This window comes from Trachurus trachurus, assembly GCF_905171665.1.
Source record: "Trachurus trachurus genome assembly, chromosome: 10".
NCBI classification, from domain to species: Eukaryota; Metazoa; Chordata; class Actinopteri; order Carangiformes; family Carangidae; genus Trachurus; species Trachurus trachurus.
Window position 1 is genome coordinate 36,715,212 of NC_139894.1, and position 22,691 is coordinate 36,737,902.

The 22,691-nt window shown below is 42.4% G+C and overlaps 1 protein-coding gene across 1 annotated transcript; it reads right to left on the bottom strand.

Moving 5' to 3' along the window:
• On the bottom strand, nucleotides 1–21,569 carry rell2 (RELT like 2; the record flags this gene model as incomplete). Its single annotated transcript, XM_083981153.1, has 8 exons — nucleotides 21,463–21,569; nucleotides 11,313–11,381; nucleotides 6,124–6,336; nucleotides 4,351–4,413; nucleotides 4,073–4,136; nucleotides 3,704–3,880; nucleotides 957–2,508; nucleotides 1–57 (listed from the first exon to the last, which is right to left on the bottom strand). The coding sequence occupies exons 3-8, from the start codon at nucleotides 6,320–6,322 to the stop codon at nucleotides 1–3; spliced, it is 2,112 nt and encodes a 703-aa protein (XP_083837279.1). The 5' UTR covers nucleotides 6,323–6,336; nucleotides 11,313–11,381; nucleotides 21,463–21,569.
• Between the last annotated feature and the right edge of the window lie 1,122 nt (nucleotides 21,570–22,691).

Below are 22,691 nucleotides of genomic sequence, written 5' to 3' on the forward strand. Positions count from 1 at the left end.
TCAGGGCTGACCTGAGACAGATGCTAACACCAGGTCTGAACAGGGATTATAGTGAACCTGAGGGTAGAGATGGAGGGAGGTCAGGGAGTCACTGGAATCAACAGGATTCGTCTTCTGGGAAGCTCAAATTGCCAGTGGAGATGTTTTACCCCCAGAGCAGTGGACAGCTAAACATGACATGAGTAGGGATGTCACAATTAAAATTTTTCTTGGTACGATTATTGTCAGAGAAATAATCACGATGTTACGATTATCACGATTATTATGCTAACTAATTTCACGACACTATGAATGTGTAAAATCAAACATAGTCCAAATATAATTACATTACTCATTGTTTACACAAAATATTTCAAGTGTCTATTAATATATGACCAATTATTAATCCCCAGAAGAAATGTTTGAAATATTCAGGTCATAAATTGTCATCTATACCAAATAAAACGTTTATTTGTTTTGTTTTGGGGTTTTTATAAAATACAAATGGCACGCTAACATTTAAATTCCTACCAATTTAATGTTACGTTAGGTAAATGGACCAGTATCTGTGCATTTACCTTTGCTTTGGCACACATCTGCCGATATGGTTCCAACATCATCTTTTTCGGAAAGTGACGGTATTTAGGAATCTTCACGATTAATTAATTGTGGCGTTAAATACCGTGATTAATTGTGAAAACAAGTAATCGTGACATCCCTAGACATGAGGTGTGTGTAATAGGTGTGTGTAATTTGTGTTTAAATGGATCAGAGACCAGAGTAGTGGTCAGTCATTGAACCAGCCAGTTAGTGCCAGTGCGATATATTCACAGCTGTGGTTAAATACAAAGATGTTTCCATCATTTTCTCATAGTCCAGTTGGAAAATGTGGGAGAGTTAATTTCTCAGTCTGAAGTACGGACTATCTCCTTTTCCTCCTCCTCCGTCCTCCGCTCTCCTTCCTCTTCCTCCGTCACTTTGCAGTCTCTAATATCTTCCATTTCCACCATGTCCTCTCTGTCTGCTGCAGCAGTCTCTGCCCTCGGAGTCTCAGCTGGTCCTGTACCTGAGACAGACACCTCTGCTCCCTGACCAGCAGCTGTTGGACTAACTTGGTCTTTTCTTTCATCCTCCACCATAGTGGAGACAGAGAACTCTCTCTTGCTGTCAGGACTGGCCTTGACAATGGTCACACTGCTCACTCTGCCGCCTGCAGGTGAGGAGGGGGACAGCGGGCTGGAGGGGGACACAGGTAAGCTGCTCAGTCTGTCTTTAGAGAGCTGATCAGAGGGAGAGGACAGGGCAGAACCTTTAGACCCCTCGCTGGGTGAGACTGCAGGTGTTTTTAGGATCCCTTTCCTCTTCACCTCTGCTGTCGTGGTTCTCTCTCCCTGTGGACTTGAAACCACGTCCCCCTGGGTCATGGACATCCCAGACATCACACTTCCCGACTCCAAGGTCAGCTGAGGTGAACTTCTGAGGGACAGGTGTTGGTCAGCTGGAGAAGCAGCGAGACTTTGAGACCTGGTGTCAAGTTTGGGACTAGGACTAAGAACAGGGGAGTGAGTTTGTAACGGACTGGCAGTTTTTGACGGGATGGTGGATTGGACGGACGCCGCTCGGCCTGATGGGAGTTTGGGGCTTGGAGTGAGGCCACGGGAGGAGGCGGCCTCTGATGGGATGGGAGAGGTTTTTAACGAAGAGCCTGGAGACGGGCTCTTCATTTGGAACGAAGACGGAGAAGATGAATCTAAACTTATTAAAGCTAGGCTAGCACCAAAACTAGGATCCAGGTCTGAGCTGGAGCTGGGGTTGGGGTTGGGGGGTGTCTGGATGACGGGAACATCTGCAGTAGAGCAGGAAGCTGCAGGAGCAGCAGGAGAGAAACCTGGAAGGGAACCGGGCATGGGGAAGATCGGTGTGGAGGTCTGCTGAGGTTCAGGATCAAAAGCCTCCATTAAGACTTGATCCCCGACATGTGGGAGTGAGCTGGGGGCGGTGGGGGCTGCTGCAGTCCCAGGGGTGGGCTGATGTTTAGCGGATCCCTCAGGACCAGGACTAGAAGCATGGGTCTGTTTCTCATAGCCTGCTGTCTTGGGCTCAGGTCTCGGTGAAGCAGACCTTTGGCTCTTTGAGGGATCAGTCTCAGGCCTGGAACCAGGTCTAGTACCACGTTCAGATGTGGTCTCCCTGGTCTCCGTCTGCACCTGTTCCTCCGGCACCACAGGTGGCTGCTGGATAGAGAACTTGATCTCCCTCGTCGCCCCCTCTACTGCTCTAACGCCGACCGGGTCGCTGCCCCGCCTCAGCCCAAATATGGTCATGCTCTTCCTTCGTTTCCCCACAGGCGGGGCGACCCCATTGGCGTTCTCCGTGGGAGGTCGTACATCCTTGAACATGCTCCTCAGGTTGTACCCGCCCTCCTTCTGGTCCTCGCTGTCCTGGGACTGGTCCAGCTGGTCTGAGCTGACCATTGGATTGGGACTTCCTCCTCCATGCGGTTTCTTATCAGTGTGAGTCACCCGGAACCTGGAGAACGAGGAGACACAGAGGATTCAAAATAGCTTTCGTATCCCAACATGCTTTGGAGGGGGGTTGTTTAAAGCAATGGTTCTTAAAGGGATAGTTCACCCAAAATTCAAATTTCACTCATTATCTACTCACCCTCATCCCGACTAAGGGCTGGGAGAAGTTTCAGAGTCCTCCGTGGCTTCTCTGAGTTACAGGGGGTCTCGGCGTAGCAGTGCTTGTCCATATAACGGTTGCAAATGGATACCAACTGTCTTCGTAACAAAAAGACAAACCAAAAAACATCCAAATACCTCCATGCTGCTAGTAATGTCCGTCTTGTATTGAAGCCCCAAAATGCGAAATTGTCCCAAAAAAAATTTGGACGAACTGGGAAGAGGACAGACCCTGGTTCGTCCAAATTTGACGAACCGGGAAGAGGAGCTTCCACTACAAACAAGCTTGAAATATAGACTTGTTTAATTTCGCATTTCAGGGCTTCAATACAAGACGGACATTACTAGCAGCATGGAGGTATTTGGATGTTTTTTGGTTTGTCTTTTTGTTACGAAGACAGTTGGTATCCATTTGCAACCGTTATATGGAAATTTCAATTTTGGGTGAACTATCACTTTAAAGTGGGGTCAAGGGCTCCTTGAGAAGGTTCAAGGGGGTCCCCAACTTTTCCTTGAAATTGTATCCCTTTTTTTTCTAGAATTTGAAAACTTTTTTTTTTTTGAAATATTACCACTTTTTGTAGGATTTTTTTAAAAACCTTTTTTTATTTTTTCCCTTTTATTTGATAGCACATAGTGAGATAGACAGGAAAGGGGGAGGCAGAGAGAGGGGGAATGGCATGCAGGAAAGGTCCACCCAACACGGGATTCGAACCAGGGACGCCTGCGTTGAGGACTGTAGCCTTTACATGGGGCGGCCGCCTTAACCACTGCGCCACGCACCGCCCCTATTTATTTATTTTTTTTAATGTTTAAACATTTTTGGAGAAACTGTACCACTTTTTTCCAGAAATATCTCTACAATATTTCCCACCATTGGCCCTAATTTGAAGTAACATTCTTCAGTCTACAAATGTGTGCATTTCTGGTGTTTTCTTAAAAATCTTGTCCAATGGGGGTCTATGGTCTAATTTGTGTCAATTTAGTGGTCCTTGATGTAAAAAAGTGTGAGAAGCACTGGATTAAAGGTCTGCTCTTACCGGCCCACAGAGAATACAGTCTGTTCTCCAGGTTTGAGTTTGGACCGGGGGGTCCTGCTCTGTCTGCGGCCCTTCTTAGACCGGACCTGGGCACAGAGGTGGCAGGAGGTGAGGTCAGCGCCGGAGTGGACGGTGTGATGATGAGGAGGAACACCACCAATAGACTCCTTACGCAACCTGGAAATGAACATTATCATCATCAACGTTATGACACAAATATTGCAGATTCTCAAGGTTTCACCGTGACAATTTGAACTGACCCTTTACATGGAAATTTACATGGCCTCACATGTAATCCCATAGGTTTTGCATGCAATCTCAACTGTGTCACATGAAATCTCATAGGTTTTACATTCAAATCTCATTTACCTGGGGTCATGACGCACACAGATATTGCGGCTTCCCAACATCTCATTGAAGGCTTCCATGTTAGCTGGAGGAGACCAGAAGAACTGACATTAGAGCCACTCATCTGTGAACTGCATGAACTCATACACACTGATCTCATCTGATTCAGGTAACAGTGATATCAAACACAGAAACAGGACAATAAACCAAAACATGACAGCATGTGCCACCTAACCTGACCTAAATAAACTAACATGAACAGAAATCCTAAAGACTGTTCAGCCTCTTTATATTATCACCTTCATTCTCAATGATGCACTTGAGGATCTGCTCCACTGTGTCCTGGTTCTCCTCATCCTCATCTGGAAAACAAAGAGAGACAAATCCAAGTCTTATATATGATATACCACCTAGCAGCCAGGTGAGAGAGCTGGTGCACCCGTTGAAGACTTCTAAACTGATGAATAATGTTGAAATCAGTAGAAACAGAAGAGGAAGCGCTGTAGCAGCTGCTGTTTATTACAGAAACCACAACATCCTCTCAGCCAAATATGACAAAACCCCAGTTGCAGTCAAAGGTCTGGGTTGTTGTTGTTGGTTCACTTGGAACTAACCCACTCAGATATTCCAACCAGATGGTTCCTGTCATCGACCACTGCACAATTCTTTGCTCATATGATTATTTTTAACACAGCACCCTGTTTCCTACACTGAGAGCTATTTGCCTTCATATACTGTAATGTAGATGGAATGAAACTGTTGCTCTTCCTCCAGACTGTCAATGAAACTTGCACTACACTTCTTGTTTCTGCTTTTGTTTTATAATAGTGTCATGTTAATTGTCTTTTCTAGTAGTTGTTATGTCTGTTGGTTTCTGTTGGATACATGTGTTTGTTGTATGTGTTTTTTTCCTGCTTTTATGAATGATGTTGTTATGTCCTTGTGTTCATTTTAATGGCTTTTAACACCTTGCCAGGAGGACTACAGTCGGAAACTAGCAGTTGGCTAACACTGGCACCTTTACATTTTATTATGTTCATTAATGTGCATTGTCCTCCTTAAATAAATAAATAAAAACAAAAAAAAAACAAATTGTTGTTGAGAAAATATAGTTCCACTGACCATTGTCAGATCTTTCATCCCTGTTCTTCTAGTGTTTCCTCGTGCTTGTGTTCTGATTTGATTTATTTATTTAGCACAAGTTAAAACAGTGCAAGGAGGGAACGAAGCCTGGAAGGCTTGTACAAAGTTCCAGTCATCGAAGAATTACATGGAACTCAAGATAAACAATGAGTTCTGTGCCTGTGGTTTGCTGTAGCTTGAGTTTTATGTAGCTACACGCCTGTCCCTCTGTGGCTGTTTGTGTTGGAGGACTTGGCATCGGGCTGATACCTCACTAAACACTGGATGACATCACCAGGGTTGTAATTCTATATCAAAGTTCTCCAGAGGTGGACCAGGGTTTCTGCAGGTAGGCTACAGTACCAGCAAATCTAATGTAATGCTTTTTAATGCCCTTTTTAATGCCATTTCAAACATTTTTAATGCCTCTATTTCTTCACCCACGTTTAACTTTACTGTAGATCAATTGTATCATCCCCCTATTTTCTGCTCTTTGGGATGTAACAATATCAAAATCTCACAATATTACAATACCTCAATAACAAGACCATTATATTTATTGCAGTACTGTATGATAATACCATATATGCTCAACAGTACAATATTTATTCCACTATCCATAAGTCAACAACAATATTTAAAAATAAAATAGCTTATCTGCCTTTCTCAATCACCAGCCCCCCCTTTTTATTTACCAGCCGATTTGTCTCTGATCAAATTTGCCAACCTTGGTCCAGTTTTTTAATACCTCTGGGAATTGAATTTAATGCTTTTTAATGCCATTCAAGGCATTAAGTTTAGCTAAATGTATTTAATGACTTTTAATGCTTTTTAATGACCCGCGGAAACCCTGTGGACAAGGCTTTAGATAGGTGACCACAGGCTGATTATTACCCTGAAACCATAGTGAACTGATGTTAAGGTTGGGATATTCTTGTTTCTGAACCCACCATCTGTATTTTCTCCAAGCTTCTCCTCCTCCTGCTCGTCATCATCCATGTCTCCAGTCCGGCAGCGGTAGCCCTTCTTCTTCAACAGGTGACAGAAGAGGAAGCCCAACAGTCCGGTGATGAAGAAGAGGAAGACCACCAGGAAGATCATATAGGATGGAGGATGATCCCCCACCCCGGAGGCATCTAATTCAGTCATAGTGTGGCTTTAACCTGAGATAAAGAGACAATTAGCCTTCATTAATGCTGCCATGCTCCAGCACTTTAACTTTTATTGTTATAATGGAAAAAGGTGAGAATAAGCCCTGTTCATTCACACCTTCCTCCACATGCATCTCCACTGGCCACTTGTGATCAGATCTAACGTTCTGCATGTCAATATAAACAGGTATGAGTTGTTGTTTGTGAGAAGCAGGGGGGTAGTGTGCAGAGCTGATGGGATCTCCACAGCCACAAGCAAAGCACACTCGGCCAGTTGCTACACAACAAGCTAAAAAGAAAAGCTGTCTGTATGTTGTAACTTGTACTCAGACTTGCACTAAGCCATTACAAACGTGCACTCAGAGTCGAATATGAAGTGAAGCGCTCCGTGGCTCAAAAACATGTTGCAGCTTTATATCAATCAATCAATCAATCAAAATAAACTTTAATGTCCCCGGAGGGAAAATTGTCATGGACAATCAATGCTGTACATCCTGCATACAGATTTATACAGATATCATCACAACAACATGAGCATTGATGGATATTTCCAACCACAGCCCGAGGAAACACCATGAAGCTGCTGCCCTGTAGGCTCAGCACCCACAGGCAGCCAGACCAGGCAGGGAGCTCAGCATTTAGACCCCCGGGACCAAAGACAGGCCCTGGGGACATGGAGTGGAGTGTCGGCCCAGTTGTTCAAAGGTAATCCGATCGGATTTTGGATAATGGATTGGATCAAATCTTGAAATTGGGTTGTTCAAAACCAAAAACGGATTCTGAGATCAGATTAGATCACGTAATCCAATCTTGGTTTTGATCTGGATAAAACCCTCAGTTTGTGTTGTTCAAAACTTTTCAGTAGGATCGGGATAACTTTGATCCAAAAAATCAGGATTATTCTGATCCCAACAGTTTGGTGGATTCAGGGGGGATTTCAGGAACAAAATGTGATTTAAATTAAATTCAAACTAGTCAAATAAACAATATTCATAATGTAGTAGCCTATATAGCTTTTGCTTCTCCCGCTTTCCCTTTCGGCCATGTGCATTGTATTATTGAACTAAGATGAAGTGTGATGATGATGATTTAAATTGACATGCCCGAAATAAATAAATTGATTGATTGATTGATTGATTGATTGATAGCCTATACATTTATTGATCTATATTTTGCACCTAATTTTAAACCACAACAGTGATTAGTAAATAATGTTAACTTTTGAATATCCTACAACTGAAAAACGTTTCCCCAACTACTTTTCCCCTGAAGTTGAACTTGAAGTTTGAATTTGAAACACATGGGGAAATATTAACAATTTCACTAGTGTACTGTATATTTGCTTTTTTCCAATTTATTTGAACAGCCCGACATTGACACAGACATTGAAGAAACAACAAAGGGCACAGAAAAAAATACATACACTCCGTTTTCAAATAAACACACTTTGAGAGACCTCATGCTGCTGTTCTACCTGTTGTTAACAGACCAATCAGCCTTCAGTGTGATGCACAGTCCCATCTAGAGCATCATTATCCGGATTTGGTAATCTTGAAAATTTGGATTTGGATCAGACTGATCCAATCCTACTTTGCTTTGAACAACTGGGATAAAAGTAAAACAGATTACGTGATCCTGGATAGCAAAAAAGGGGATTTCAAAATCCGGATAATTTTTATTACACCTTTTGAACAACTGGGCTCTAGTGTGAGATATAGTTGGGCTCCCCTCCACACACAGAAAGGCCTCTGGAACTATAATCCTGGAGAAGGAATGGACTCTTGGGGGACTTCAGTGCCCATGTGGACAATGATGGAGAAACCTGTAGGGGTGTGAATGGGAGAACTGGGCTCCCTGATCTGAACCAGAGAGGAGCTTTGTTACTGGACTTCTGTGCTAGTCACAGTCTGTCCATAATGAACACCATGTGCAAACATAAGGAGGCTCAAAAGTGGACTTGGTACCGACCCCCATCTCACCCCCCCCCCCCCACCCCCACCCCCACTCAACACCCCCCTCCCTCCCTCCACCACACCATACACCTACAACAACTAGACAGCTACGTTTGGCTGCAGCTGATGCTGCCTATACACCAGAGAAATGACACCCTCCAGTGGTTATATTTCATTACTGCTCTGAAATGCATTACTGTAATATGTTTTGTCTCAGAGGAAAAACTGAATTCCTTTTTTTAACCTTCCCTCTGATAATGGTTGGTACACATTAATCTGAACGACGGCAGTAGCCTATTATTGTGAAGAACAAAATCATAACACTGAGGCAGTCAGAGACAGTTTAAAGGGATAGTTCAACATTTTTGGAAAATTGGCCCATTGCCATAATCCCTATAGTCATAGCAGTTGGTTCGTTACCTTTAATTGTCGGTGCAAGCTATTTTTAGAACGGCGGAGCAGAGCCGCGAGCTACTCAGAGCTACGCTACGGAGGCTCATGGGATTTCTTTCCCTCATCAAACTCATCAAATACACAATCCAACAACTCCACAACGCTCTGGTGGACAAGTTGTGACCTGCACATTCACCACGCTATGAGATAATAACAGAATGTTACCAGACAGAGTTGTTTTAGAGGGAAATAGATGCAAAACCGCTGATGCGTGTTGCGTTCAGGGACAGTTTCTCAGCAAACAGTCTCTGTATTTACCTCGAAAATGGCTCTGTTTCGTAACGTTCTGTTATTATCTCATAGCGTGGTGAATGTGCAGGTCACAACTTGTCCACCAGAGCGTTGTGGAGTTGTTGGATTGTGTAATTGATGAGTTTGATGAGGGAAACCAAGAAATTCCTTTAGCCTCCGTAGTATACTTATAATGGATCTGAGTCCGTAATAAAATATTATCTATCTATCTATAGCTCTGAGCAGCTCGCCGCTCCGCCGTTCTAAAAATAGCTTGCACCGACAAGTAAAGGTAACGAAGCTACTGCTATGTATGACTATAGGGATTATGGTAATGAGCCAATTTGCCAAAATGTTGAACTATCCCTTTAACACCTGAAATCTTCAACAGAATACTGTAAAATATGGCTGACAGTTTGACTCCTTTCTACCAACTCAGTGACTCATACTGTGTACATGCACATGCAACACACATGTAGCCATGAGACCAATACATTATCATTGCCAAATGCATATATTCTGCATCATGAATAATCAAATAAAAAATAATAAATCTGAGATTCCTCTTAAACAACAATCACAACAAGTGCACAAATAACAAACAAATGAGACAAAAAATCTTATAAATGCTTTATATCGCCTTATCTTCAATAAAAGATTATGTAAAGATTCAGGGGACATTAAAGCTTTGACATTAACGTTTTTCATGCCATATGCTCATTAGAACATTACCAGTTTGTCTTGTTTGATATTTGGGGGCCTGAGCACTAAAATGTGAGCACCCTATTGAAACTGTTGAAACTGAATGAGCCTAAACATATTCAAAAACAAATTTTGTCAGTGCTGCGGAACATTTGCATGTGATAGGAGTCTGGTGCATGGGCAGGGCAAAGTGGCTGTAGAGCTATAGAGGCCCCCTCCCACCCCATACTGTCCTATAGGCATGACCTTGGTGGACAAAATGCATCATTGTTACATATATAACATGTCAAGATGCACAAAAAGCCTTTTGCAACCTTCCACTGGGAAGTTGTCCATTGTCTTTCATTTTGGCTTTGATTCTGTGATTGAAGGATGTAGTTGTTTAAAGGCCCCATGGCATGAAAAATGTGATTTTGGTTATTTTTTCATGCTTGGGGAGGTCTCTGGGCCACGTATATACTGTCCCATGCATCAAACTGGTCATAAACGGAGAAACACACAACGCCCATTTGTACGAACATTCTCTTTGAGACGAGCAGATAGCACTTCCTCCTTTCTGTGATGTCACACACAAGGTAACTCCGCCCACCGTGACCAGTTGTTATTTTTCAATTTCTATGAATGCAGCTTAGGTTTCAGTTACTTGCCTGTGATTGGCCCGACCACATGCCACTCTAAAACAGTCAGCCAATCAGAGGAGAGGTTCTCATTCTCTCTTCTGATTGGCCAAATGACCTGTGCCTGTTAGAACTCCAGAAAGAGGCAACAGAAAGGGGCAATATGGACGATATTAAGCAGATCACAGGTACTCAAAACCAATGATACATCTTGTTAGGGATATCAGCAGGTAAATAAACCCAGAGAAAAGTGCACAGCATGGGGCCTTTAACATCTATTTGTGGTTGTTTTCTTTTTAACTTTACACATCCTCATTGTTGTTTTGTGTTTGTGTGGCCAGTTTTTTTTCTTTATAAGATAATTTAATAATAAAAAAAAATCTTCCAAACTAATCAGCAAGACAGGATCAACAACATGCCCATGACTAAATCCTGGAGAATGACTGCACCATATACCCCACACCCAAAACATGAACACAGCTACAGGTATGTAGTTAGTTAGCTGTAGTATGTAGTTAGCTGACAACTTTCCATTGGTTGCTGCTCTCTGTTACCACTGCTTTTTACATTAACAGTTCACTTCTTTTTGCCAGTGACAGTAGTTTGCAGCAGGGACCATTAGAGTTTAGCTTCAGGTTCATTTTTTTTAAATAACATACAACAGTATATCTACTATTATATCAAAGGTAGAGAATCATTATTTGCATTTTTAGCCCAAATGAATCAAGATTTACAGTTTGTGTTTTTTTTATTCTCCTTTTTTGTAATAATAACCATCAGATACTGACCATCCATGTACCTGTGCAGCTAATTTTATATTTAAGACCTGCTTTAATGTGTGCATACAAGTTCATACTGTAGATTCAAGTAATTATACTCTACTTAATGCATGCATCATTAACTCTGTATGAACACCTCTGTGTGTGTGTGTGTGTGTGTGTGTGTGTGTGTGTGTGTGTGTGTGTGTGTGTGTGTGTGTGTGTGTGTGTGTGTGTGTGTGTGTGTGTGTGTGTGTGTGTGTGATGGTCCTTACCTGTGTCCTGTCATCAGTGGACCCGTCCACCAACACGTCTGAAGGCTGAAGTCAGAGCAAACGGAGGAGCTGTTGAGATATAGATGATAAACAATGTGAAAATGTGCGTGTTGGATAAGAGGCTCGACACACACAGAGTGGGCCCCTCCAGTGCAGCCTCGGCCCCCTCGGCCCTCGGCCCCACCTCTTCTGTCTATCTCTGGGCTGGGAGGGGGAGGGGCACAAGCCAATGTCACTCTGCGCTTCCTCATTAAATGAAGAAATACACATGAATCTGTGATCCTGCAGGAGACTATAAATATGATTCAGGCAAATACACACACATAGAGATATGCAGGCACATGCACACACACACACACACACACACAGCTACCAAGCTAACATTTAGCTGCTTATCAGCTCGGCCCTTACAGTGGCTTATCAGCATCCTACAAGACCACTCACACACACACAAGTGTGCACACGCATGTGCGCAATTTGCACATGCGCGCACACACACACACACACACACACACACACACACACACACACACACACACACACACACACACACACACACACACACACACACACACACACACACACACACACACACACACACACACACACAGACTTATACAAAGTCTAAGTTTGTGAGAACACTCTTCCCTCCCTAACCCTGATCTTAAAGGGATAGTAGCATTTTTTTAAAGTGGGGTTGTATGATCTACAAATAGCCCCTAAGTACTTTAATTGCAGTAGAAGACTCTCTGCACTCCTCCCGTTAGCAACGCCAGCCCATAGCCCTGCCCAGAGATTTACAACATACAGTGTTGTGAACAGACCCAAAGAAACGGTCTATTTTTGCGGCTCAAAAGAGGTTTTACCTGAAAAAAAATACACAGTTCCATTGTTCACTATAATATAATTTTTTCCAGCCCCTCAAAGTGCAGGAAAAACACAGTTTTTATTTGGACCTAACCAACTCACGTACTGTATCCCTCCGCCCAGGGTTAGCGCCCGCCGATCAGCAGTTGGTTAGGTCCAAATAAAAACTGTGTTTTTCCTGGACTTTGAGGGGCTGGAAAACATTATATTATAGCGAACAATGGAACTGTGTATTTTTTTTCAGGTAAAACCTCTTTTAGGCCGTGAAAATAGGCCGTTTCTTTGGGTCTGTTCACAACACTGTATGTTGTAAATCTCTGGGCAGGGCTATGGGCTGGCGTTGCTAACGGGAGGAGTGCAGAGAGTCTTCTACTGCAATTAAAGTACTTAGGGGCTATTTGTAGATCATACAACCCCACTTTAAAAAAAAATGCTACTATCCCTTTAACATGAACCTTTTTCTAACCTGAAGCCTAAAACCAGGTCTGAGCCCACAAACACAGAACCAGATTCTCATAACATATTCTCACTGCCTCACAAACACACTAGCACACAACTACACACACTTTCATCAGCAGTTCCCTGTGGTTGAGCATTGATAATAGATCGTAAGTAAAGATGTAGCCTCCGACATTACCACCGGTTTCTGAAGAGTGGTAGATGGTCAGAGTGCTGCACCACACTGCCATCTAGTAGCAGATGGATGGTGTGCAACAAGCATTCATCCTGTCACCCAGGCAAGACCATCATTAATTATACATAACTTTAACCCTTCATTAAATTTTGTTTTTCAATGCTTGTAATTATATGTCCTGTTTTTTTTTTCCTGTTTGCTTGTTTGTTAGCTTTTGTTTTCTTGCCTAATGCCTGCCATTTTCTGTCCTGCCTTGTAATGTCTGATATTGTTTGTGCTAATGTTTTAGCTCTGTGTGCTACTTACATGTGTTCTAGCTGTACTTTCCTCTCTTGCTTTCTCTCGCTCTTCTTCTCCCTGCATGTTATGTCTGCATGCCATGATGAGCTTTTGTTATGCTGTATGTCAGACTTCTTACCTGTTTTTCTTGTTATTATGAGCTTTTACTAGGTAGATTGTTGTGTAAGTTGTGTTTTGAAAGTACTTAAAGGGATAGTAGCATTTTTTTTAAAGTGGTGTTGTATGATCTACAAATAGCCCCTAAGTACTTTAATCGCAGTAGAAGACTCTCTGCACTCCTCCCGTTAGCAACGCCAGCCCATAGCCCTGCCCAGATATTTACAACACTACAGTGTTGTGAACAGACCCAAAGAAACGGCCTATTTTCACGGCCTAAAAGAGGTTTTACCTGAAAAAAAAATACACAGTTCCATTGTTCGCTATAATATAATTTTTTCCAGCCCTTCAAAGTGCAGGAAAAACACAGTTTTTATTTGGACCTAACCAACTGCTGATCGGCGGGCGCTAACCCTGAGCGGAGGAATACGTGAGTTGGTTAGGTCCAAATAAAAACTGTGTTTTTCCTGCACTTTGAAGGGCTGGAAAAAATTATATTATAGCGAACAATGGAACTGTGTATTTTTTTTTCAGGTAAAACCTCTTTTAGGCCGTGAAAATAGGCCGTTTCTTTGGGTCTGTTCACAACACTGTTGTCTATGGGCTGGCGTTGCTAACGGGAGGAGTGCAGAGAGTCTTCTGCTGCAATTAAAGTACTTTTAGGGGCTATTTGTAGATCATACAACCCCACTTTAAAAAAAAATGCTACTATCCCTTTAATTGTTGCCCCTTTTTTTGGCTTTTAGGTTGCCTTTAACATCTGGCCAGAGAAAACGGACGAAAACTAGCCTTGTTGGCTAACTCTGGCCCACTTACAGTTTCAACTCTGTTGATTAGGGGTGCACTGTCCTTATGAAATAAACTAATAAATAAAAATAAATAAATAATAAATAAATGTGAACAGGTGAGTGATATAAACAGATGCCATCAGGTGCAGAGACCAAACAGGTCTTATACACATGTTTATTTCTGCTGCAAAGTTGGACATTTTACCATTATATTTTATTTATATAATTTATACCTGCAGTACTGTTATATCACTGTCACTTACTTTGCAATATTTGTATATCATGGTCACCTTACATGATGATATCTTTTTATTTCATGCATACCTGCTGTATTAGTATATTTATATTCATATATCATTGTCACTTACTTTGCAATATTTTTATATCAATGGTCACTTTACATCACAATATTTTTATTTCTTGCACACCTGCAGTAGTAGCATTTATATTATTTATATTATTTATACTTGTCAATATTTTTACACCATAGTCACTTTACCTATCAATACTTTTATATCAGACCACCTCCAGCGCCAAACACTCAACAGCTCATTGTTATTAACAATCATTATGACTTCCAGTATTATATTTTGGATAATAATTCACAGAGTTATTCAGCTCTGCATCAGCTGGAGCAGTGACAATGATGATTTATGGATTAAGGCATTTAGGCATTGGCCTCTCTCTGTGTACTCCAGTTTCCTCCACAGTCCAAAGACATGCTCATGTGATAGATGTGATAGAGTGGTGACCTGTCCAGGGTGCACCCCTCTATCGCCCTCAGCTGGGATGTGCTCTAGCCCCCTCATGACCCTGTATGGAGAGCCAAGGAAAGAATAGATATTATAAGGCCTTGACCTCATGCTGTAAAGGACATTGAGGTAACGCAGGTCTTGACTTTTCATGAGCTTTTACATTTTTAATAGGGGTGTCACGATTCTCCAAATCCTCGATTCGATTTGATTTTCGATTTTAGGGTCACGATTCGATTCTCAATTTTTTTTCTTTTTCTTACAGCACAGAGGTCTATGCCATTTTCAGACTAGTCTAGTCTACGATCATTGGTTTTATTCATCAAATTTTGTACAGTAAATCTTATTTCAAAAGATGGGCTACATATAGCCTAAGTGATGCAATTTCCATAATGTATCACATCAGGTGATACGCGAGAGTAATGTGACAACGGGGCAGTGCTGCTGCTGCCGTGCTGTGATGGACCTGATCAGACTGGCGGTGGCCCACAGTGAATCAGTCCCAGATCCTCCACCGTCACCAGATCCCCCAAAGCCCCCGCAAATAATACATCGACAAAAAGTTAAGTGGCAAGTTGCACCTTTTCGTCGGGGATCGTCGATCCTCTCTTTGACTTCGATGCTCGAGACCATGACGTAATTTTGATCGATTGCGATAAAAAATCGAAATCGTGACACCCCTAATTTTTAACATTTTAACTCATGCAGTATGTCCAAAAAGTTCATGATGAAGGAAGGACAGACCAGACACTGCGGTTGATTGGTCTATTTCAGGCTCTCACCTAACCACTGCTGTGGACAGATGCCACAGTGTCACACCTTCAGTCTCTGGAAGGCAGCATTTTATCAAACAGCTCCTTTAACCATGAGCAGAACCTTCACTGGGTTGTTTTAACCTCAGCTTCACTGTCACATCATTCGCCTGATGTTGATGTGTAAACAGTGTGCTGCTGTCGTATCACTGTACTGCACCGCACCTCCTGGAATAACATGTCAGAACAACATTCACTGGCTAAAGGGATAGTTCAACATTTTGGCAAATTGGCCCATTGCCATAATCCCTATAGTCATAGCAGTAGGTTCGTTACCTTTAATTGTCGGTGCAAGCTATTTTTAGAACGGCGGAACAGAGTGGCGAGCTGCTCAGAGCTACGCTACGGAGGCTCATGGGATTTCTTGGTTTCCCTCATCAAACTCATCAAATACACAATCCAACAACTCCACAACGCTCTGGTGGACAAGTTGTGACCTGCACATTCACCACGCTATGAGATAATAACACAACGTTACCAGACAGAGTTGTTTTAGAGGGAAATGCAGAGACTGCTTGATGAAAAACGCTCCCTGAAGGCAACGCGCATCAGCTGTTTTGCATGAATTTCCCTCTACAACTCTGTCTGGTAACGTTGTGTTATTATCTCATAGCGTGGTGAATGTGCAGGTCACAACTTGTCCACCAGAGCGTTTTGGAGTTGTTGGATTGTGTATTTGATGAGTTTGATGAGGGAAACCAAGAAATCCCATTAGCCTCCGTAGCGTAGCTCTGAGCAGCTCACGGCTCTGCTCCACCGTTCTAAAAATAGCTTGTACCGACAATTAAAGGGAACGAACCTACTGCTATGACTATAGGGATTATGGCAATGGGCCAATTTGCCAAAATGTTGAACTATCCCTTTAATGCCTTCAAATAACCCTGCAGTCATACTCAATCATAGTAAAACCATTTCCTGTTTTCTTTGAGAGGGTAAGGGGTCAGGCTCTCATTCACACACATACACAACCAAGTGTACACACACATGCGTGCACTTGTACAGCAAATACACATGCACAGAACTTGTCAACTTTGCTCTTTGCAAAACATGATGTGCAGCTGAGCAACATAATAAACAGTGCAACATAAAACTAGCCTCTATTGTCCTGCACAACATTGCTACCAAGTGCCCAGTGTAAAAATTTTTTTTACTATTTGACTATTTTTATGATAGTTTTTGGATAAAGGTATGACAATCCAACTAAAAGTGAAAAACTTTCAATTCAAGACCGGATAATGTCATGTAACAACTTGGATCATGGCTCTCCATAGAAAATTCAACAAACATATTTTTCCCCTTTAGTTTTTGACCCTGTTTTGAATGTGCTGGTCGAGGAGTAAACTTGAACTTGTGGCTGTGGAGTTCAGGACATAGTTAAAACCACCACATATAGTCTTCTGCAGGCTGAAGATAGATATAAATGAGCTTCCATGCAATATGTAAACTCAATACAGCCCTATATGCCTCTGATATGTTGTTGTATTATTTGTTTGTAATGCGCAGTGCATGACCATGACAGCCTGAAAACTACAGTGAGTGAAAAGTGCAGACACCTGCAGACACAGTCTCCCGCTTTGTCCTTTAAACACACTGAGCTACAAGAGGCAGGCAGCTGAGAGAAGCAAGAGAGATGACTCAGCATCATCATGACCTCAACACAAACTCCTCCCTGTGACGTCTGTGTGCGTGCCTGCTGCTTTAAGACTGCAGTAGTGTGTTGTCTCATAAAAAATAAAGAGTGAGTGAGATGCAGTGAGGTGGGAGGGGGAGGTGTGCAGCGGTGTGCTGAAGTCTGGAGCAGAAGATCATTATGAAATGAATGAAGATGCAGATTAGACTTCGACACTGTCCCGCCAACTGACAGCTACACAATGATGCATGTCCCTTCCTCTGTCCACACAGGACAGCTGTTCTCTCACCCAGCAGGACATCTCTGGGTACGTCAGTAGCTTCTGCTGTAGACCTTGTAGTCCTTTTGAAAAGCTGGTTTGTTACATTATCTGGCAAGTTGCAGTTTGACAAATGTCCCAAAGACTTAAAGGGATAGTTCACCCAAAATTGAAATTCACCCAAAATTGAAATCTCTCTTTTATCCGTGGCTTCTCTGAGTTACAGGGCACTGCTACGCCGAGACCCCCTGTAACTCAGAGAAGCCACGGAGGACTCTGAAACTTCTCCCAGCCTCTCTCCATCATGGACTCTAGCTGTCCTGGCCAGTGTCTCTCCATCATGATATCCATCTAGGGAATACTGGACCTTGGTTTTTAGCTTTGCATATCTATCTATCTATCTATCTATCTATCTATCTATCTATCTATCTATCTATCTATCTATCTATCTATCTATCTATCTATCTATCTATCTATCTATCTATCTATCTATCTATCTATCTATCTATCTATTTGATGACCATCTCTCCTTCCCTGATCGTACTGCATCTGTCTCCTGGTCGTGTCTCGTTGAGATCTCATCTGACTCAGTACTTTTATTATTTGTCGGCTCAAATACTGCAAATTTCCTCTGGTGGACCTCCCCTCATGGACAGTGGAAACCTCTCAGACTGTCCAGAGTGCAGCAGTCAGTCTGGGGCCAGATGCACAAAGCTCAGTCTGTGTACCGACACCCAGTAAAAATGTGCCTACTTGTATATAAAGTTAAACCGACTGTGTTTGAATGAAGTGAAGTATGAACGGGCTGTTTCAGTTACTAATCACAAATGAGAACAACACACGTTCATCACAACAAATCTGAGAACACAACCACAATGTCAATCCAGAAATAAGTTAGAAACAGTGACAACTTTATGGAGTCATACACTGACTGAATAGAACATGCACAAAAATCAGTTTTGATTATATGATTTGTTGATGACAGTTGTTGCAAGATCTTCAAAGGTGTAGCTATAACTATTACTGTAAAAATAGTAAGAAACAGTTTACAGAATAACAATAAATAGATAAATAAGGATATTAAATGATGCTGAAGGGAACATTGACACAGTTATTTCACTATATGAATTGCAATCTTGTTACTGCTGTATAAAAAGCAAAAATGTAATGGTCAATACATATTTTGCTTGAATGGCTTTGGAAACCTGTGTGTCACACTGCACATTCTGTGTTTAAAAATACCATACGGTTTTTGTGCATAGTGCATACACATCATTTATATATCTGGCACACGGACACGAGCCTAGTAAAAGTCACTCTCACCTTGCGATTCTGAGTCTGCGCCTTCTACTTAAAGGGATAGTTCACCCAAAATTGAAATTTCACTCATTATCTACTCACCCTCATGTCGACTAAGAGCTGTGAGAAGTTTCAGAGTCCTCCGTTCCTTCTCTGAGTTACGGGGGGGGTCCGTGCAGCAGTATTTGTCCATATAATGGTTGTGAATGGTGCTCACTTTTCTTCGTCCAAAAAGACACACCAAAAAACATCCAAATACCTCCATACTGCTCGTCTGTAATGTCCCTCTTGTTGAAATTGTTCCGCCGGTCAGTGCAAATCACGCGAGATTTGCACTGACACAGGAAGAGCAGTGAACTGAGACACTGGGAGCTTCCGCTACAAATAAGCTTAAAATATAGACTTATTTAATTTTTTTCAGAACAATTTCTCATGTCGGGGCTTCAATACAAGAGGGACATTACATACGAGCAGTATGGAGGTATTTGGATGTTTTTTGGTGTGTCTTTTTGGATGAAGAAAAGTGGTATCCATTCACAACCATTATATGGACAAATACTGCTGCGGGGACCCCCACGTAACTCAGAGATGGAAAGGAGGACTCTGAAAATTCTCACAGCTCTTAGTCGACATGAGCTATCCCTTTAAACTCAACTCAATCCTGTTCCTTCAAAGAATGTGCTCTATACCACTGTCTCTGTATACAGGACAGTCTCAGTCCAGTCTCTTCTGGTCTATGGTTCCCCTGTGGTGGAACAAGCTACCAAGGACTATCAGGACATGGTGTCCCTCTCCTAGTCCCCCTCCTGTAGGCCTACTGAACCTTTAGTGATGTCCATCACTGCAGGGGTTGCTTTGGATAAAAGCGTTAGACAGATATGAACGCAAATATATAGAAGCATCCAGTAACCTAGAAGAGTGTAAGAGTGTATTGTACCTCATAATTAGACTGGCTTTTTTCACTGTTGACTGTTTGAACCATATCATCCACTGTTGTGACTGGCATTAAAATTGACATTTAATAGTTTTTCCACACAGTCTTTTTTTTTTCCATCAGACCACTACTTCATTACAGTTAAACTCCTACTCACTGTTGACTTATCTGCATGTCTGATAGGTCTACAAGGAAGTGATTTTATGAGCATTTAAGGGGAAACTTGAAAAGATGCAGTAACAGCTGCAGAATCTGATATTCTAAAGTGTTTACGTACCAGTGTTCTTCACCAACTAAGTTCAACCATTTCCTCTAAAAGATGAAGAAAAGTATGAAATAAAATGACCATTTGCATATCGGCCAATACTGATGATTTGCAAAATCAAATCCCTCACAATATGATGTTGTAAGATAACACCATGTTAGAAGTCCGTTCACTCTATAGCCTCAGCCACACTGTTTCTTATCATATCAGTGCTGTAAGTCTATGATTCAGTAGGCCTAATCCGTTTGACTTGATGGAGCTCCTGTCTGTGGTGTATTAAATACTCAGGCAGCCAGAAATCTTCAGGGGCTCAACAGAGTGTGAGTGTGTCGTTGTGGTTTTCTGGCTTCTTTTTGCTTAGTTTCCTCTCAGTGTGGTCGGAGAATAAACCGTAGCATTATTATCATTTCTGTCCTTATCCACTTGCACACTCAGAGTGACAGAGTGATATTCATTTCACTGCTTTCCTGATACAATCTTAAAGATGTGGTTGGATATAAGCCTACAGATGAATTATGGGGAAATGTGCATATAGATACATGATGCACAGGTTAATACCTACGTGTTAGGTAATGTTTTGTGAGATGAATAGACTAGATTAATTCATTCAAGTGCAGCCTCCGTGCTTGTTTTTCTGTTTTACAGCACTACATGATAAATGTTTGACTAACTTCCCATGGGAAGGCTGGGAACTCCCGAACTGCAGTTTTCCCTGGACTAAAGCTCTTGTCTACTCTGGGCCACATTAGTACAGGACAGGAAACATCCCTGACCATGACAACTGTGATATCCACAGTCCCAACCAAGGTCATTAAAGGCCTCCTGCTGTCAGCCACACCGGTTCATCTGAACTTGATGCCGGCCTATAAGGTGGACTCCTCACTGTCAGTTCCCGTTCTACGCTGGGGGAAATGAAGCAGAGCTCATAGGAACATACATCTGACCTCATCACGTCTTTACCTGTCAGAGGCAACACACCTTTACATCAGCTGGCACAGAATTACTAGGCCTATAGTTTAATGGAATGTTGCCTATTTTCACTTGAACTTGGCTGAAAACAGTGGAGATGTTTCTATTAATGTCTGAAGTTAAACAATAAGGCGGTGTAAAATGTAAAATAACTTCTCCTTATACAGGCTCTTAGAATAACCTGGGTGGTGTTCATTCAGCTGAGCCCCTGTAGACCAGAGTGTGTCAGGTAGCCTATAGGCCACCAGGTCTGTGTCTGTCCCATCAGCTGCTGAAGCGCTGATTCACTGCATCGTCCTCCACACCCAGCCAGTAACATCATCTTCATCACCACAGCCTCTCGGCTAGCTACTTAGTACAGCGACCACACCGCGCAGCGCAGCACACCGCAGCGCTCCTCGTCCTTCACGTCCTCAAACTCACTCTGAAACCGTCTATGAAGGTTAAAGCCTCACTATAGAAATAGCGAATCCACACACAAACACACACACACACACGCACACACACCACGGTAGGCTACTACAAACATCTGGGCGGGCGCTCACCTTCAGTCCCGCAGGAACAGGGCTCGGTCCTCCGCGGTGGTCCCGCTGCTGGGATGCTGCTCCATCTCTTGATCCGGCTCCGTGTGCTGAGGCTCAGGCCGGGCAGGAGGATCAGGATCAGGAGGATCAGGATGCGGCTGTGAGCTGAGAGGAGGACAGGCTGACAGGAAGCAGGCGCATCGCTCTGCATGAGCTCCGCTCTCTGCTCCCGCAGCAACTTTGACTTTAACCTGTGTGTGTCTACCCAGAGAGTCAGCTGACCGGCGCCGGCTTCACTTGAAACACTGCAAATGCTTTTATCTATAATAGGCAGTGGTAGCCTACCCACTGAAAATGCATAGCCTATTTCAGTATAGTAGCTATAGCTACAACCAAACTATCTAACTAAAGTAGAATTTTTTTTATCACTTTTTAAATCATTGTTTGACTTTTTTTTTTTCTAGACATTTTTGGGAGAATTTTTTTCAGTTCAGTTCAAATTCAGTTTCAGTTTCAACTTTTTGGGAGAAATTGTAGCCTACCACTTTTTTCCAGTAATTTCTCTACAATCTTTAAAAAAAGAAAAAAAAGAAAGAAGGCCATTTAGACGTGATTGTTTGTGTATTTCTGGGGTTTGCTTCAAATTTTGTCCAATGGAGGTCCATGGTCTAATTTGTGTCAATTTGGGGGTCCTTGACCAGTGATAGGCTATGAACAATTTACCCACCTAAAAAGCAGTAGCCTATGCCTACCCACTACAAAAAATTAGACTACACCACTGTCTATATAGGCTACATAGCATATATATTTTTTTCTAGCTTGCCTTTTACTTTTTCTATAAGACAAACATCTTTCATGCGAAGCTGTGTTCCACCATGATAATATAATTTTATTTTAAATTAGTTGTTAAAATGCAGCAGTTGATTTGCAGTAGGAGCTACACCTCGGCCTTTCCTTAAATGTCCTCCTACCTGTCCTCATGTTTTGTATGCTGTGAGTAGCTAACAAGATATCAGGAGTAGAGTCATCTGAAATGGGTTGGGGACATTGATTCCTTTTAGACAAATGGTCCAGCAAATCATTCAGTCAGATAACAGCGTCCAGGCTGAGACGCTGCTTCAGTCTGTCACCACTGTGTGGCTGTGCCAACTCAGTATAGCCTGTCCCTTTCCACAACAACCCTAATTTAATGCCTATGCCTAAAGTTCCACCTAGTTGCCTTTGGCCCTGGTCACCTGACTTATTAATTG